Source organism: Amblyomma americanum, chromosome 3, assembly GCF_052857255.1.
Source record: "Amblyomma americanum isolate KBUSLIRL-KWMA chromosome 3, ASM5285725v1, whole genome shotgun sequence".
Taxonomy (NCBI): domain Eukaryota; kingdom Metazoa; phylum Arthropoda; class Arachnida; order Ixodida; family Ixodidae; genus Amblyomma; species Amblyomma americanum.
Genome location: NC_135499.1, coordinates 222014368 through 222031658, shown reverse-complemented (window position 1 = coordinate 222031658; position 17291 = coordinate 222014368). Strand labels below are relative to the sequence as shown.

General features: G+C 44.7%; 1 protein-coding gene across 2 annotated transcripts in view; it reads right to left on the bottom strand.

The window, feature by feature from the left end:
- Positions 1–9748, bottom strand: part of Sf3b1 (splicing factor 3b subunit 1) — a 45335-nt gene extending 35587 nt beyond the window's left edge. The window contains exons 1-4 of one of the 2 annotated variants that reach the window (XM_077660124.1): positions 9347–9748; positions 7150–7349; positions 6386–6469; positions 3939–4056 (exon numbers count right to left, since the gene is read on the bottom strand). In XM_077660124.1, the coding sequence (XP_077516250.1) occupies positions 3939–4056; positions 6386–6469; positions 7150–7349; positions 9347–9374 (430 nt within the window). In that variant the 5' untranslated portion in view covers positions 9375–9748. Of the gene's footprint in view, positions 1–263; positions 342–3938; positions 4057–6385; positions 6470–7149; positions 7350–9346 lie in introns of those variants that run through there. The other variant, XM_077660125.1, reaches the window with a different exon arrangement.
- Between the last annotated feature and the right edge of the window lie 7543 nt (positions 9749–17291).

Genomic DNA, 17291 nt, shown 5'->3' with positions numbered 1-17291 from the left:
CGGCTTGAATTTAAGTTGAGCTTGCATATGTTTCTGGCCTTTCCAAGCCACCTTGCAGAGCTAAAGCACCACCAAGGGCCAAACTGCCCGCCGAACTACCTGCTGTCGTCACCCATATAAATGCTCAAATCTGGTCTCGACTGAGAAAAGCTGCTTAAAGGCATCTTGTACACAGGTTGGGGCAACTGCCCTCCCAGGGGGGGGAGCCCTCCCTTTCCCCTCGAGTGGGCGCTGGGCCAGTGCCGGGGGCAGGGCATACGTACGTGTCGCCCCTGGCTGCCAGCTCAGGCCAGGTCATCCTCTAAACAAGCGTCGCTGGAGCAATCAAGGAGAGCCTAAAAATACCTCCGGCTCATTAGTGCCTCCCCACCACACCCTCCCCCACAACACACAACCGGCAGAACGCAAGGTCACACAAGTTAGGGGGGGCAGCCAATAATAATTAAAAAAAAAACCCGGCTGCAGCATACTTTACCTGAGGGGAGATACCCCAACTTGTGGCGGCACTTCTTCAGGAAGGGCTGTGTACACGGGACCGATAGACACCAATTCACAGGGCTGCCCCCCACCCACCCACTTTCCTTCCTGACCTAACACTCTGGCTTAGTCAATGCGCCCACCCAAAAACACTCCTACACTCAATACATGCTCCACATTATAACATGCCACTAGTTCTTGCCTTCGACGTGGGCGATGCACAGCCTGTGAAGGTGTCTCAAGGATACTTAACTTATTCTTTGATACCCAAAAAGCTGAGAAACATGAGGAATAAGCAACAAAACCGTCTTTTTGCATCAAATGAATCCATTAAAACTGTTTCCATCTCAAGGGAACACGAGTAAGGTTGCTGCTGCCTGACATCCACCTCAGGATGGTCATGCAGCCCTTTATCAACAGCACCAAGTAAAAATGTATTAAGAACAGTGTTAGCTTCTGTACACGAAACAGCAATTTCTTCTTTAATGTTCAGTGCAATGCAAGGCCCGGCGTCAATACAAGTCATACTGGCACATCATGCTGCATCATTTTTAAGGAATTCATTCTAGACTACCTATTCGTCCTAACCAGAAGCCTTACAGTTACTAACAGCAAAGTCTGCGTAAAGCTGGTGCTCAGGAAGAATCACTCCATGTTAAAAATAAGAAAAAAAAAAAACAAAGGCTGGCCCAAGAAGGAAACAGTGTGCCGCTGCCGTTGCTTGAAGAGGAGGGAAAAAATTGAACGACAGGCATTAGTGAAGGCAGCGTATGCAGACGCGCGCTCTGCAGCATGTGCCCTCGAGTTCTCTTGAGCCAGGCACAGCTCACACCCACCTGCCCCTTACAGTCTTTACAGTTTTCCCCAAACAAGTGCACACGCAAGGCTGCAGAGGCCTAGCCCACATCACAAGCAAAGTTGCTGGCCACCAGAAAAGGAGGGGTGAATTTGTGCACACGTGAGTCAGTGTACACAGGGTGTCTGGCAAATCCTTTTCCTGAATTCCCTGGCTGAAGAAGCAGCAAGAACAAGCTACTGATGATAATGAGAAATATAGGAGGTAACTTGCAGCATTAAGTAGCTAGCTAAAATTCCAACTTGCATACTTGATACCCATGCTCTCAGCATTTGGAAGACTTCATACTAAGGTGCACACAGCGACCTGCACTTTCCAGCTCTGACAAAAAGAGGCTAGTTTTGTTTAGGATATTTAATGCTCTCAGTCCTTTTCACAGCTCCCCACTATAATATCTTAACAGGCCTGGCAAGCCATCCACACTACCGAGCCCTAAATTTCAATGGCCGCACCACCTGCAGCCGACCAGGTAGTACCATGCACTGCTTTTAAAAAGTTATTGAAAGTTTGACGAGAGTTCTTTCAGGTTTATTAAGAGGCACTGCCTACTACGGCTGCATAGCATCACCTGGAAAATAGAAACATACACACCTGTAAAGTTTCCTGCTAGCATATATGAAGTAAGCATGAATGGTGAAGCACACCTACATGAGGTATGCTTTCCTTTTGCCACTCGGCAACTCAGCAGTATTGACCAGTACAGGCAATACAGGTAGGCCTACTTCAATGGCACTCCATAGCCAGGAATACTTCACAAGTATTTGACAAACGCTTTCAGACGTGGAGAGAATGGGATATAGCGGCAATATTTTGATTCCCAAAATAATCTCTGCGAGCACTGGTGTTGTCTACTACTTCCTTGTCAGTTTTTTTAAGCACTGTTTCGCCATCTGTGCAGATGTTTATCACTAGCAGTGGCCGCAGCACATTTTGGGTGCCTATAATTACAAGAACCAGTCCAATGTGCAGGCGGCCCAACTGTTATGCCATCAGGCATCACACTCTCATTCATCAACATGTCACATACTGCTGCACTATGCCACTCAACTTTGCAGGCAAACTGCAATGGCTCGCACATCATTTTTGGGCACTGGGTACCAAACGCAAAACATTTAACCGAGTGGCACATTGTGCAAGAGGAATGAAGGTTCAACTGAGGAAAGATACTCCTGAGGCACCAGACATTATTTCATCTTTAATTAGAGAACATGCTTTCGAACTTAAATGATAGCAGTAGCCTTTGTAAACCCTGTCCACACTGAGAAGAGCCAGCAACTAGATTTTTGTATAGTTGTAGCAACAATTTATAAACAAATAAAACTGCCTAAACGTCAAAATGAACATGGTACACATGCTGGTGCATGGATGTAAAGAAAAACAGCATGTAAACAGTTGCAAATCTGATGCCAGCAATTGATCCCTGAAATGGTTTCTTGCTTACACCTCTACTTGTAAATTTTTTTTACTTAAAATTTATTTGCCGTACCTCTTTGCTAGACACCCTGTTTCAACACCACAGCACAGCCATTAATCAATTTTATAATAAGCCCGACTGTCCCGATAGTTCCTTGCCGCCATAAAACTTAAAAAGGCAACAGAAATGTGCATCAGACATAATTTGTCTCTTGAATAAGTTCAACTATACAGAATTTTTGCATTTGCTCCGGCTTCCTGCTTGTCAACAACAAAAGGAGCAGCTAAACAACACAATCAAAATTTTAAACACCAATACCTGCAGCTAGCAGCCTTGCGTGGGCAAGAAGCATCACAGCTGGCATGGAACAGAGCTTTGTCAAATGAACTGAACGTTTTATTTTACTCCTAGAAAATACTACAGAACCTCTGGGCAAACACTGGGCACTGAATGCAAGATGCACTGCTGGTAGGGAAACCTCATCAACCAGCAAGGCCCACTGCCAGCACCACTTACATGCTGCTCCTGTTTATACTCACCACAGCAATTACTACTTCATATTTCATGTACAAGTGTCAAAAAATATTGATGGGCTATACGGGTTGCATAGCGCACTGCCATGCGAATCAAGGTCCTTTTAACAGCACTCTTAAGAAAGCTCATGCACATTTATCAAAAAAGCCTCGAATTGCCTCTTCCCGCAATTCCTTCACAACTACATATAAGACTGCCACAGGGCTGTTTATGATTTATATACAAGCTTTTTCCAACCAGCCATGCCTGCAAATGGCCACCTAACTACGGCACCCAGAATGGGAAGCATATTTCCTGCACTAAATTTCCCTTCCCCATTATTGGTTGAAGCAGCAGCATTCACTTCCTATGGAAAAGAGTGGCTCCATCACAACAGCATCTCTGCTGTGTCGATCAGACAAATTTTGACAACAGCTCTGACAAGCACTTTTCTAGAGATTACAGGTGTGCGTTTACAATATCAGTGCAGTTCATGTGGGGAGCACAGCAATGCCTGAGCACTGAACGGCCCTGCAGACTAGCACCAGCATAAGTGCTATGCACAGTCACCCACAGGCTACCTTCCACAACAAAGGAGGCCCAGTGTTTGCCCAGAAGCCGTTCCACAGAGACAAACACAAAGTGCAACAGACTACACTAACACCATCACATACGTACCATCAGCAAATGGGTCCACACGTTCTGGAGAGATCATGAGTTTTCGTCGCTGAGCTCTGTACTGGTCCTCCCGATCCGCAATGCGGGGCACCCGGCGATCCGCAAATGGGTCGTAGTCCTGGCACAACAGTCAAGGAGTGTAAGAGGAAAGAGAGTGGTCAGCCACCACTGAGCAAGACAGGCTTAGCTGTGGTTTCATGCAACTCAGCTCCCAAGCTACCCTTTTACATGAGGCTCCACCTGCATGCCCACTGGAGAACATGCTTCTACAAAAACTACGACAGCAACGGACATCATTACCGAAGGCAAAACCTATCTGCTTCTATGCCCCTTCACTCAGCAGCTCTTTGTAACACGGCTACTCTAGCAGCACACTTCTTCCAATAAATGCACAGTCTAAGGTGGTTGCCACCAGCATTTTATACTCACACCTACAGCCTCGGGAAAACCATTTCAGTGCATTAGCCTGTGCTCGCTGTTTTGCATGGCCAGCAGCCACACACATGCAGAAATGCATAGGATCCACTGTGATCCACAAGAAAGCACAATTCAGCGGGGAAGGGGACACATTCATGACACTATTAAATGTCACTGCTACCATACCTGCCAACCTGAAGCCTTAACTCGTGAAACCCTCTCAGGGGAAGGGGGCAGACAGCGCACCTTTTAGTCGCCCCTTTTTTTTATTTGATCTATTTTTGTGACAAACTTGCTTCCATTTTTATACCACAAGTGAAAACCGACAGTCTTCTTGGAGATTGACAAGCGAAGAAAGTCCATTGGGTCACAATTTATTTTTGCAGCGATTTTGCTGTTGCTGACTATGCCTGCTTCAGAAACTACTCCGTGCAAGTTTGCTCAAACCATGTTCCACTCTGGTGCCTTATTATCATCAGTCCACTTTCAAGAATTTTGTCACAGAAAGGTGTCAGACTTGCCACAATGCGAAACATTCACATCACAGGCACACGTGGTGCAAAAGGAGCACTTCTCCCTCTTCTTCAACGGCGAGAAGCACAGAAATTCCAATGCATACGATTTGAACACTTGGAAGTTGAGTCAAACTCGTTACAACAAAGACACAGATACTACAAATTCACTGGCTATATCGAACTGCTCCTAAATATTTTTAACAAACACACGTATTTCTTACTTCATATACAGAACGCAATCTGCCATAAAACAGATATATTGAAATGCCGAGCGCCCAGCTGTGCCCGCTTGGATGACAGGAGCAGGCTTTGCCTCACTACACGGGTGACTGCCGGTGATGCTGCAAGCATTCGCACCACGGTTCAACGCTTCATCTCGCATTTGCCAACAGCGCCGCAGAAGATATAGCGGCGAGAACAGCTGGTAGCCAGGCAGCCGGCTCCCATTCGGGCCTCTTGAACCCATCGATAGTGGCCCGGGACCAGAGACATGGTTGGTTGTTGCAGCTTTTCAGCAGCTATCCTCTGCTCATGTCTACTGTCACGAAGTGGTAGTGGTGAAAACAGCGAAAGCTTTCGTCCCGGCATCAGATTTTCCACGTGACACTGCTGTAATGTGAGAAAGCCATCCAAACTGCTCTCTGACCTGCCGCCATGTGCTGCAGTGCTGTGCGGAGAAGCCAACCTAACTGGCGTTTGCAGCTCGGTTGTTTACAGCCTTTGCAATCGCACCGAAAGGCCTCGAAACAGTTCTAAAACTACAAAAATGGTCTCTCCCAGTTTTTGTTCTTTTGCTACTAAATTTCATTTGTCCAGCTAAGTTCTTACGAAATTTTTATATTATAAATTTCAGCTGTATTGAACTATTATACTATTTTTTACCAGTTAACTATAATGAGGTTTCACTCTACTGCTGAGGCTTCGAGCATGTCACTGCACTGCCAAGCCACTATAGCTAGGCAACACCGGTGTACTGCGTTAGACGCGGTACCTGGTCACGCGAAAAGAAAGCACAACCAACACGAAAGGCCAAACCTGTGAACAAAGACCTTTACCGCAACAGGTTTGCGGAGACGGTATTGAGTTTTGGATATGGATTCGTGGCCTCCACGAGTAGACGACACAAGTCACTACAACAATGCAGCTGCTGACGATGATCCCACGGATACATACTGCCCTCTCATGGGAGTTCTATAAATTTTCAATTTTTTTTGCGAATATAATTTATCTTCCGCAAAATCTCGGGCAAGATTCCTAAAATTAAGAGACAGGTTGAAATTTGTACTTTTTACGAAAAATTCAGAAGAGTTGGCAGGTATGCTACTACTATTGCTGATGGGAGGGCTCACAATTACATAAAAGTAAACGGGCACACATGGTCATCAATGACAATGCATCTCCTCAATGACGCAGTTGCATAACATTCAAACAGATGTGGCTGCTGATCCCCTGACACTACGCTCAGTCCGGAGTGAGTGAAAGGCATATGCCTAGTGATTCCTCATCAGTGCTCACCTTGTCTGTGAGTTCAGCCAAGAAGGCAGATGGTAGGGGCATCTTCTTGGTTTGCATGAGGCCTGTGGTCTCATAGTCATCATCCTGGAACCGTAGAACAAAAAAGTACCTCCTATTATATGAAAGCAGACCGCTGCAACATTATTGCCGACTCTCAATCGCATTCAAACTGGGACATGCAATCAACAATGCAAGCAGAAAAGACCAAAGGGCCGGAAAAGAGAATATGGGTCAAACTCAGGTATTTTTGATTGCAGCATGGAACATCACTGAGAGAAACTGCTAACCTGAGAATTAGTGGTCCCTTTGGCGGTTTTTGCAAATGGTATGCTCAGAGTTTTCCACCACCCCCCGTCACCCTCAAAAACAAATTTTTCATGGGAAAGCCACATTTCGACGCGGCTCGAGAAATGCAAGGTGAATAGGGCCACCCCCAACCGTGCTTCCAATGACCCATATATCCGCCCTTGAAGTATGGCATCAAGCCCAGCAGCCTTGTATTTGTCCACCCGCGATCTTTACATGAGCGTTCCCTTGTTGGCCAGTGTGGAACACGACAATGCTCCTTTAGCTCCTAAGAAGAGTAGACAGTGTACTTGATCTGGCTGGGCTATTCATTGGCAACAGTTCGACTTACTACACAATGCCACTACACTGAGATCACCATAATCACAATGACCTAATCTGTAAATAACAGTTGAGCACTGCTGCGCACGACCATAGCTTAACTATAGAAAGGGGGAAAAGCAATAAGGAGTACTCACGTCTGCGTCAGCGTCATCATTTGCGGCAATGGATGTGACATAGCCGTCATACTTGCTCTGCGTATTCCCATAGATGTCCTCGTCCATGTAAGCGCCATTGGCACTTGCCGTGAGCGGCACACCCTCGCCATTGTCGAAGTTGCCTTGCTTGCCCGCGCCAGCCTTCCGAGCCTGGATCTCGCGGATCTGCGCCTCAATATCTGCAGGAAAATGAAGAGGAAGGAGCACACACATTTAGGTCCTCGCACACCAAAGTTTCAGCGGAAGCTAATAAGTAATTACTCGCTTATCTTAAACCTATTCTGCCTTGTGGGACTCGCCTAAACGTTGCCCTAACACCATCAATTCACTCTTGCCTCACCATCTGCCAGCCATCCTGATCAGCTTGGCTGGCACAGCAACTGCCACGGACAGGCGGCAGTTGTAAACTCAAACTACGGACCAGGACAAATTTTTCTTAAAATGCAAAGTTTCTGTGGAAGCTGCATAGCTTTCCTTCGTAGCCCTACGGCACTGAGCTGTTTCTTCTGCAATCATAACAGGACTCAGCACTTGCTTGCTCGCCAAAATGTACATTTTATCAAAAAACTTACCCTAAATAAAAAATGCTGGACACTTGCAACCCGATATAACAGAATCATACCATAGGTACACTAGTAGCACCTTCAAATGGAGCACAATATTCCCCCTAAGAACTTTCACAAGGGAATGCTGCTAACACAATTTTTTTTTTTTTAGACTAGTTCAGAATGCATGCCCAACAGCTAAGTTGGCAAGATGGCCACAGCAGGCACAGTACAGAAGGGGCTGCTCTTTTGATCAGTTTTTTCATCAAATTCATAGGTTGACGACGATAAAAATGTCCCCATCACAAATTCAGAAAATCACATCTAGAAAAGTAAAAAAAAACGTGTATAGAAGCTTCCTTTTGGCTTCTTTGTGACACTACGTGGTCTGCCAGATCCTCACAAGCAGCGTCATAAAAGGTCAATTCATACAAATTTGGTCATTTTTTTATATTTTATTGCACAGATGGCAAAACTCTGCTATCCAACTATTGCTATAAGAAATGAACAAATTAATGAACCAAAAGGTAGGGCGTCTGGAATAACACAGAAGTAAGCTTTATGTAAACATCGAGAAACATGAACAAAAGCTGTCATGCAAGTTTAGTAACTGGACTTCTGAACAAAGCTTCAACCACACTATGCCCCCACACAATTCGATTCTTCCCAAAGCCTCCTGCATTTTAATGTGCAGCAACAACACCTTATAACAGTCCTGAAACTTCACGCCTGCAACATAGAGCATGATGCATAGTGCAAACTACAGCCATCTGCCGATGCAGGTGCTCGTCTCAATGAAAAACAGCAGTGCAAACCTCATTCACTTTAAGGAAGCTCCAATGCAAGACTGTCAAGGATGCTATTTCAATAATTTGTGCACTGAGCTACGTGCAGGTTTCCCCAACGCACAAGCATGGTGATGTCCGTGTTACTTCAGCCTGGGTTGTTCAGAAGAGACCGCCTTATTGCAATTAGCCGAAGAATTTCTGCGAAACCGCAACGAATTGTCTGACCCGCAACCGCATATACAAGTGCGCTTGTTGGGCTTCCACACGTTAAGGGTACAGTACAGTTTCGAACGTTTAATTCGAGAAACGCACACGGCGTATTTGACGTGGCCACACGGGCTTGAGAACAGAAAAAAAAGTATTGAAGTTTCAGGAAACACTGTCATAAACGGCACTGCAGTGGACTCCGACTCTTACGTTTTTACCTGACTGCAAGTTGTACAATAGGCAGCACTCGGGAGGCTGCTCAAAAGAAAATAAAAACGTATACGGGTCTGCCAACACACTATAGAAGTGAGTGGGATGAGACATCACACAGCGGATCTACTACATGAAAACAACAGCATCTTTATAATTAGTTCTAGGGCAGAACAAGTAAGGCATTCTGCTACAAATTGCACATGTTCCACAGCTTTTGTGGAAAGTGACACACTGGGAACGCCAGATCAAGCTAAGCAAAGCATTAAGCCTAACGCGTCGTTTACAGGTCGTCATTATTACACACTGAGATAATTGCACACAAGTCATGAAACACAGAACATTGTGCGAACTGATTTACCAATCTACAGGTTAACAGAACAAGTGAGCGAAAAACTTAGTGCACGCATACAGCAAACTGCTTACCTTCGGTAGAAACTGGTGGCGCAGCCATGTTTACCTTCTACATCTGCGAGCTCCGCCAACGCACCTTCATGATGATGACAACAGTCATTTTTTAAAAATTAAAAACTTTGTTACCTATAAAATAATAATACACGCAAAAACTTTACTTATACGTTATTGAAGTCTTTGAAGGCGTTGTGTGCTTGCATTAACGCTAGAGTGCATGAATTCTGTTGTGGATCATAGAAAAATGTAAAGGCGCGGTTTTTTTAAAGCACATTTTAAAGGAACGCCAGCGAACAGAGCCGAGGACAAATTGAAGTTGTCCCGTATCGATAGGCTACAGCTGCTGCAGCATTTTAACCACATAGAGACAGGACGAAAAAGTGAAATACAGTTGTCGCAATCGCGATCAGACTTCTCAACTGCGCAAGTCGAAACCAAATTTTCTAGCGGATCCCAGAGGCCGTGCTACACAGTCATTCGCTTCAAAATGTGGACGTCACGATTTTTACTAGGGTGGGGAAGGAGATTTTTAATAATAATAATTGGTTTTGGGGGGAAAGGAAATGGCGCAGTACCTGTCTCATATATCGTTGGACACCTGAACCGCGCCGTAAGGGAAGGGATAAGGGAGGGAGTGAAAGAAGAAAGGTGCCGTAGTGGAGGGCTCCGGAATAATTTCGACCACCTGGGGATCTTTAACGTGCACTGACATCGCACAGCACACGGGCGCCTTGGAGGAAAAACGCTGCCGCCGCGGTCGGGTTCGAACCCGGGAACTCCGGATCAGTAGTCGAGCGCCCTAACCACTGAGCCACCGCGGCGGGGAAGGACATTTTTAAATTCAGTTTTCTAAGTCTATCTTTTTTTTTGTTGTTGTTGCCAGACAATTAACATAGCCAGAAAGAGTCGAATAAATTTTTACTAAGATCAGCATTTGGGTAGAGTTGTCTGAGTGGCCCTTTAAACGGTAGTCTAGCAGCAGTACACAACTACTTGCCCATGATGCTTCAAGGTCATGAGCAAGCATAGCATCATACCTGAAACACTGCACGTTTGTCCAGAAACTTCACTTACATTTGCATGATGTCCCGTTAAATTCGCCCCTGCCTTGAATTGACCCCCAAAACATCCCAAACTTTTCAAGCACATATTTAGTTGCTGATGGAATATTTGTAAGTTACGTGCAGTGCACCATACTGCTTAAAGGCATGCATGCAAAACTTCCTAATGATGATATATAAGCACAGCTAGAGCACCCATGTATGCAAAGAAGCATATACAGTGCCATTTGGACAAGTTGGCAGGAACACATATGAATATCATGGACAGGTAGCTATCACCTGTGAAACAATACCGTTACAGAAAAGACGTACGTCTGTCTCACATAGGTAGCAGTTACATGCCGCCCATGTGCCGCTGGTCACTACCAGTCTTTAAAAAAAAAAAGTTATTAGGTTCCAACCAGACTTTTCACTAGAAAATCCAAAATTGTGTATTTGAAGTCATTTAGCTCCAACAGTAGCTGTTGATAGGAATCCCCGACCCAAACGAGCACATAAAAAGCTCTGCTGGTCTAACTGGTAAGTCTAATCTGAAACTCAAATTTTCTGGAAACATAACGTAGCAGCTCAAACTGGAACCTCCACTTGAAAGAGGTTACGTGTAGCCTTTTTGGAACTGCTTTCCAACTTGGTCACAGAAATGCAAAATACACGCTTCAATGGAAACCAGCAAGTCAAACAAGCATATATGAATGACACTTAAAGCCACAGGAACACTACAGACAAACAGGACAAGGTCGCGCAGCATCAATACGATTGACTTATTTATCCATAGAATGCACCTTTTGCTTTGAGCTCATTTTTTAATCCACGAGACTCTCCTGCAGTATCAAGACAGTAGCATTTGCCCGCTAAGGAACATTATTTCATTTAATCACAACCACAGGGAAGGCACAAATGATGGACACAATTTAGCAGATTAAGTGGCAGCATTTTTTTATTCAGAAAACCCCTTTAGTTTAATCCACCATGTTTGCAATTAACTATATGCAGATTCCTTGTACAAAAACTATTGACTTCTAACTGGACCTCACAACTTGCAATTGGAATGACATGATTGATTACCTTTGGCTTTCCCCAAAAAAATCCAATCGCAAAAACTTTGATTATGTACAGTCGGACCCCACTGTTATGTTCCCGACAGCTGCGTTTTCTTGAGCCAGTCCCATTCTAGCTCCCATAGAAATAATCCATGCAATACAAACTCGGCTGCTAAATTGCAATTGTGGCAGTGCTCCCACATGGTACATCGCGAGTGCCCCCTGCGCTACAGCTTTACCACATGCCAGCGCTTTTAAAACCTGTTTATTGTGCGTAGAATGGCGACGGCGGCCTGATGATATAGACTCGTGTGTTTTCCACTGTCACCGCGACGCAGGGCAGTGCAGTGAGCGAATAGAGTGAAATGGAATCACATGAAACCTGGAAGAGAATGATCACAGCAAACAGAAGCAGCCTGCATGCTCCTTCTTTTACTAGTCCCCGTGTTCTTACCTTTATTTCTGTCTTGCCTGCAACCTTTACTGTACGTGCCTGGCAAACAAGGAGCTGCTCTTCGGAAGTGCCTTGTGAGTGCGGTGCAGACCATCAGGGTGCCAAAAGATGCACATCCATGCAATACAACCAATCAGCCAGTGAACAAATGAAGGACGACACTGCTGTCCATTGTCGACGAAGGAAGCGAGCACATACTATCATCAAAGGGCCCCCTTATACGAGGGCCTCCTGTCTGCCATCAAGCTGTATCCGGATATGCAACACCACTCACAGCCTAGCCACATATGGTAAACTGCAGCATCCTACTGCAGTGGCTGCCCGCACATTGTCATCCATCACTGCTTACAAAAGGATGCAAATGTTCTGGTGCCAAACCACTTCGCATTGCCCGAAGTACGCAGTGCTGACAGAAGCAACGAAGAATCACGCACGTATATCTGCACCAAACGTCCAACATGCCACCACACTGCAACAGACCAGGCTAGACATGAAGGACAATACAAAGGGTGGCAGAGAATATCGGACGTTGAATGGGTGCACATGTCAACTTTGATTACGTATGAATGTCTTCAACTGCTCCGCAGCTCGTGGTCCAGGTTGCAGTTCACCCTCAATCAGTGGAGTGTGCATTATGGACTGCAAAACCTCTTCTTCTGCTCAGTACAGCAGTCTCAATGAGACTCCATGAACAACTCATTTGGAGGCATGCTTGCATGTGCCTGTATACAGAGGCTATATGCTTTTCGGTAACCCCATATTTTGCCCTCCTCCTTTGCAACAGTAACATGAACCTCAAAAGTTCCCAAGCTGATATTTCTAGAAACCATTACAGCTGCTCTCCACATATAACTGTCGTGTCGCTCAGACAAAATCAAAGCAAATTATTTCAACTAAACTGTTGTCTTGTTCATGCACAAATTCTTGGCAGTAATTTTTTTTACTACCTCTAAGTTCAGTACTTGGCTGAATCGGCAAGATTAATTGAAAGTGCACATCTTATGCAATGCTGCTGCATTGAAAAGACACTTTTGCAACAGCTATACCAGGAGTACCATCTCTCACCCCCGTACAGCTGGAGACCACTCTGTACCATTCCTCGCATTAGTCTGCTTTTGTCATTTTGCCATCGACAAGAGCTGGTAACTGCCAGCACAGCTGCTGCGAAAGAGTCTGTTTCAGTCCTTCATTGTTACATACTATGCTAACTTTCAATAAATTCTTACCGATTCAGGAAGTACCCGGTCCAAACACAGTGTAAAATAAAAATGACCTTCAAATGCCACCCGTATGCAAAATCTGTGTGTAAACAAGCACGCAGTTAAGATGAGAGCCTTTTTCTTCGATTTTCTCTGAGAGATGCAACAGCTTATTATACCAACCACTGCTGCATATTACCACAAAGCTGCAATCTTCTATGCATGAAGGTGAAATGTACAAGGGCCACCCACATTAAGTGGATTGCAAATATAGCCTTAGTAAGCTTTCTTGAGAAAATGTTATTTGAGAATGTGGAGGGTGAAAATTGCAAATGGACTTTTAAAAAAATGTCTTCATTTTCATGTGCAGTAATGACAGTGAGTGAGCAAAACATGTATATTCTATTTTTTAGGTGCCCCACTTTGTCAAAATTTTAGAGCCGATACAGTGTTAGTGAAAATGTATGGCACTTTGTCCCAATAATGATGAAGCATGAAATAATGCCAAATACAATGACAGTTTATAGCTTTATTTCTGTCCGAAGACTATTTCATAAACATTTCAAAAAAGACACTAGAAAATTTTACACAAAGCCAATGATTACACCTCCAAACATGCAAAACGTCATAAACAAAGGTAAAAGTAAGGCACTGTTAATAATATTCAACAATAAACCGTTAAATGTGCAAGAATGCATCTTTACACCGCAGAATCCTTATCTGCTCACAAAGTAGGCTCCAAAAATCCACAACTTCTCTAAGCAGCACGGCAGTCCCCAATATACAAAACCCATAACAGGAGCAGCGGGAAGAAGCCTTGTCCAGCTCAAACCTGGAAGAACCAGTGATGCCTAGTGGACTGGGAAAGAGGTGCTGCAGTCTCCTTAGGCGCATTGGACTAGGCACTCCACCCGAACGCCAGAGAAGGCTTCGCTCAACTGAATAAGCGTTTTTCATGCATTCATTCATTCTCTATAATACTGAGAGATAAGAAAATAGACTTTTCTGCTGAATGGCATTCAAGCATGTGTGCGCACACACCATTGCCACTATAACCAACAGCTGTGTAGCGTCCACAACATGACAAAAGCCTCTCCAAAGCTAGTCATTCCATCTGCCTCAATTACGTTTCCCTCTTTTTAAAAATCTTCCGCGTTAATCGTGTTGGCCACACCAGCTGTTTGCTCTGTGCGTTACCTAGCCCATGTCCACTTTCTCTCTTTAATTTCAGCTGGAATACACTCAGCTCTCATTTGTTCTTAATTCATGCTGCTTTAGTTCTGTCTATCAATGTTAGACCTACCTTCTCCTTTCCACTGCTCGAGTCGCTATTCTTAGCTTCATTCCTGGCTGTTCGTGCCTCCACATTTCTGCCCCATAGAAGAGAAATGTGAGATTCGTAATTTGCTTTTCCAATTCTTATTCACTAGCAAATTTCTTTCGCGTGATCTAAATCTGCTATAATTACTTGGGCCTTGATCAGTTCTCAAACTGAGTTCCTTGGAGTGCTTTCTACTTTCAACAAGAACTCAAATGGCTCAACCACCCCTGTTCCCCTTATCTTTTGCCCATCTTATTCTGGCACTCATCATATCAGCAATTACTTAGAGCAGACTATTTTACAATACAGCCAGTCATTATTAATTGAATTTCTTCATTTTTTAACTGGTATGTGCATCCACAAGCCCTTTTTTGCATCCGTGTTAGGCAAAAAGAAATGAAATCCAAGAAGCACAAGGTTCCCCTGCTCCTTTTGAAATTTGTTGGGGCTCCCCAAGTCTAAAAAAAAATTGGCTGTGGTTTAGCTCTAGTTAAACCTGGCAGGTAGTGACAGCTTCCAAAAGCCGCAGCCCGTTTCTACGGAGGCAGCAGCACCCCTTCTGTACCCTTGCTATTATCCCCCTTGCCCCCACATAAGGTTCCCATCGCCGCTGAATGGGACGATTAGCTACGGTCAAGGGATAATTGAGGGGCTTTACCCACAATGTCTCCCCCCCCCCCCCCCCGTCTGGAGACGCCAGTTCGTATGCCCTCATTTATTCAGTCGCCCTCTCCTGCGGGCTCCAAGCGACGACGCCGGTAGACGAGGCGCTGACGCGACACCGAACAAATGCTGCGGCTCGCCTCTCGCTACGCCGAACCGTATGTATGTACACACCGAGACTGCCCCTCTCCCTCTATTACGCATGCGCACAACGGACGGACGAGGTGAGCGGCGTCTGCTCCACGACGAGCACAAAGGCGGAGTGACGTCATGCCAGATGGCATGCCGAGCGGCGACGCCCGCCAGCTGCAGCGGTTGCTAGGCAACGGCTCAAGGTCAGTGCAACCACGGCCGAGGTGCAACCACGGTGAAAGTGCGACCATGCTGAAGAGGCGAAGCGGCTGGCGTAGTGTAGCTCTCGCTACAAAAGATAAAACCTCTGGCCTAAACAGATGTACTCCTTGACTACTTCAAGCCCTAGTATCTATAAAAATTGTTGTTCCTTGGCCAGACTGTTCACAATTACTTTGGTTTTATCCATATTGGCTTTAGGACTCCCATAACTTTCTGTATTTAGGTCCTCTGTCATTTGCTCCACCCTAAGCTGCTGGCCAAGACAAAATCATAGACAAACAGAAGGCTGCTGAAATATTCCCGTTGTCCTACACCGAACTCTACCCACTCTGACATTCTGAACACTTCTTGCAGGAATGCTGTCAATAACAATATAACAAAGGGGAAAAATCTGTCTCCCTGCTTGACAGCCCCTTTTATAGGTATTTTCTACATACCTATATATGTACATCACACTTAAACCACTGAATTATTGTGGAATGTAGGTGAAGAGGCATCCTTCATAAAGATATAAACAGAATACACAGTGTTCACCTCACGAAACTCACCAAGATCTAGGAGAAGCTCCAGTATGCTGAAACAAGCACAAATGCATGACGCTCAAGGAGGCTACAAGCAAGAGGAATAAATAGGATGAATATGCATAAGCAAATAAGCACATCAATGAATGTATACAAGATAAAATAATGCAGTGCTATAGGTACTGCAATGCCATGGTATATTGAAAACAAATATTCTTCACGTATGAACACACACATTAGGCCAAGGTATAGAAGCAGCTACACAAGAGCAAAGGTGCAAAAAAAAAAAAAACAACGCTTGAAAATTAGCGCAAGTGTAGTTGAAAGCCAAATGCTAATTCTATTGGAGTGCACTAGGATCAACTTGTCTTAGCGAACATTCTTTTAAACCATGCACTGCTGAGATTACCAGTAGAACCACACTGTGAAAAGGTTATGTGAAGTTGCCACAAGTCCCTTGAGGCATCTTCAAAGCCTTAGCATGAGCACCCTGTGCTCTCTGGCTAACACATTTGTACTGGTGTTCCCTTAACTTGTGTGGCTGCATGTTTCCAAAAATGCTCCGCACAGAGTAATGACACCTCACCCAAGCATAATGGATAGGTATGAGTTGTGGAAGTCTGCCATCTGCTCTGGAACCAGCATGATACTCAAGGCATGCCCAGCTACCCTTGCTTCTGACGTCTGGATTCAGTCAGTATGATCAACGCATTGATTTTATTTGATTTTAATGAGTGTGAACACAAGAGGACTGTCACCACACAACATTACTGGAAATCCTGCATAATGTGGGCCTGCATCCAATCATGAAATTGGCTTTTGTTATCTAGCCTCTTCCTTTACTTGACACTATTCAAAATGCCTAATAAGCATCCGTGTTTTCATATTTAAAGTTTAAAAGTTGGATAATTTGAATTACTATATGTAATCATACATAGGTTGACAACAGGCACCACCGACCAAGCTACAAGTGTTAGCAGAAAAATTATCTGGTCAAGTCTGACGGCTTTGTTCACATATGCAGCAAGCACATTTTTGATGGACACCGCAAAGAAAACTCCACAATTTCAGTGACACCTTCGAGTGGCAAGTGTAGATTGTGGAAAGAGAAGACGTATGTAATGTAGCTGAGTCTCCATTTTTTTTATGTGGCGCATACTGCTCGATTTAGCAGGCTTGGAGTTTCTGTTTGCGATCTGATATCTGCTGCAAAGCTTGTATGTCTACAGGGCCCAGTCTTTCCGTGGTGTTCGCATCAGTCACTAAAGGTTCTTACTACTCAAATGGTTTGTTTCATTGACAGCATTTCACGTCGTCACATTGAACGTTACACCCGTAAAAAAACCA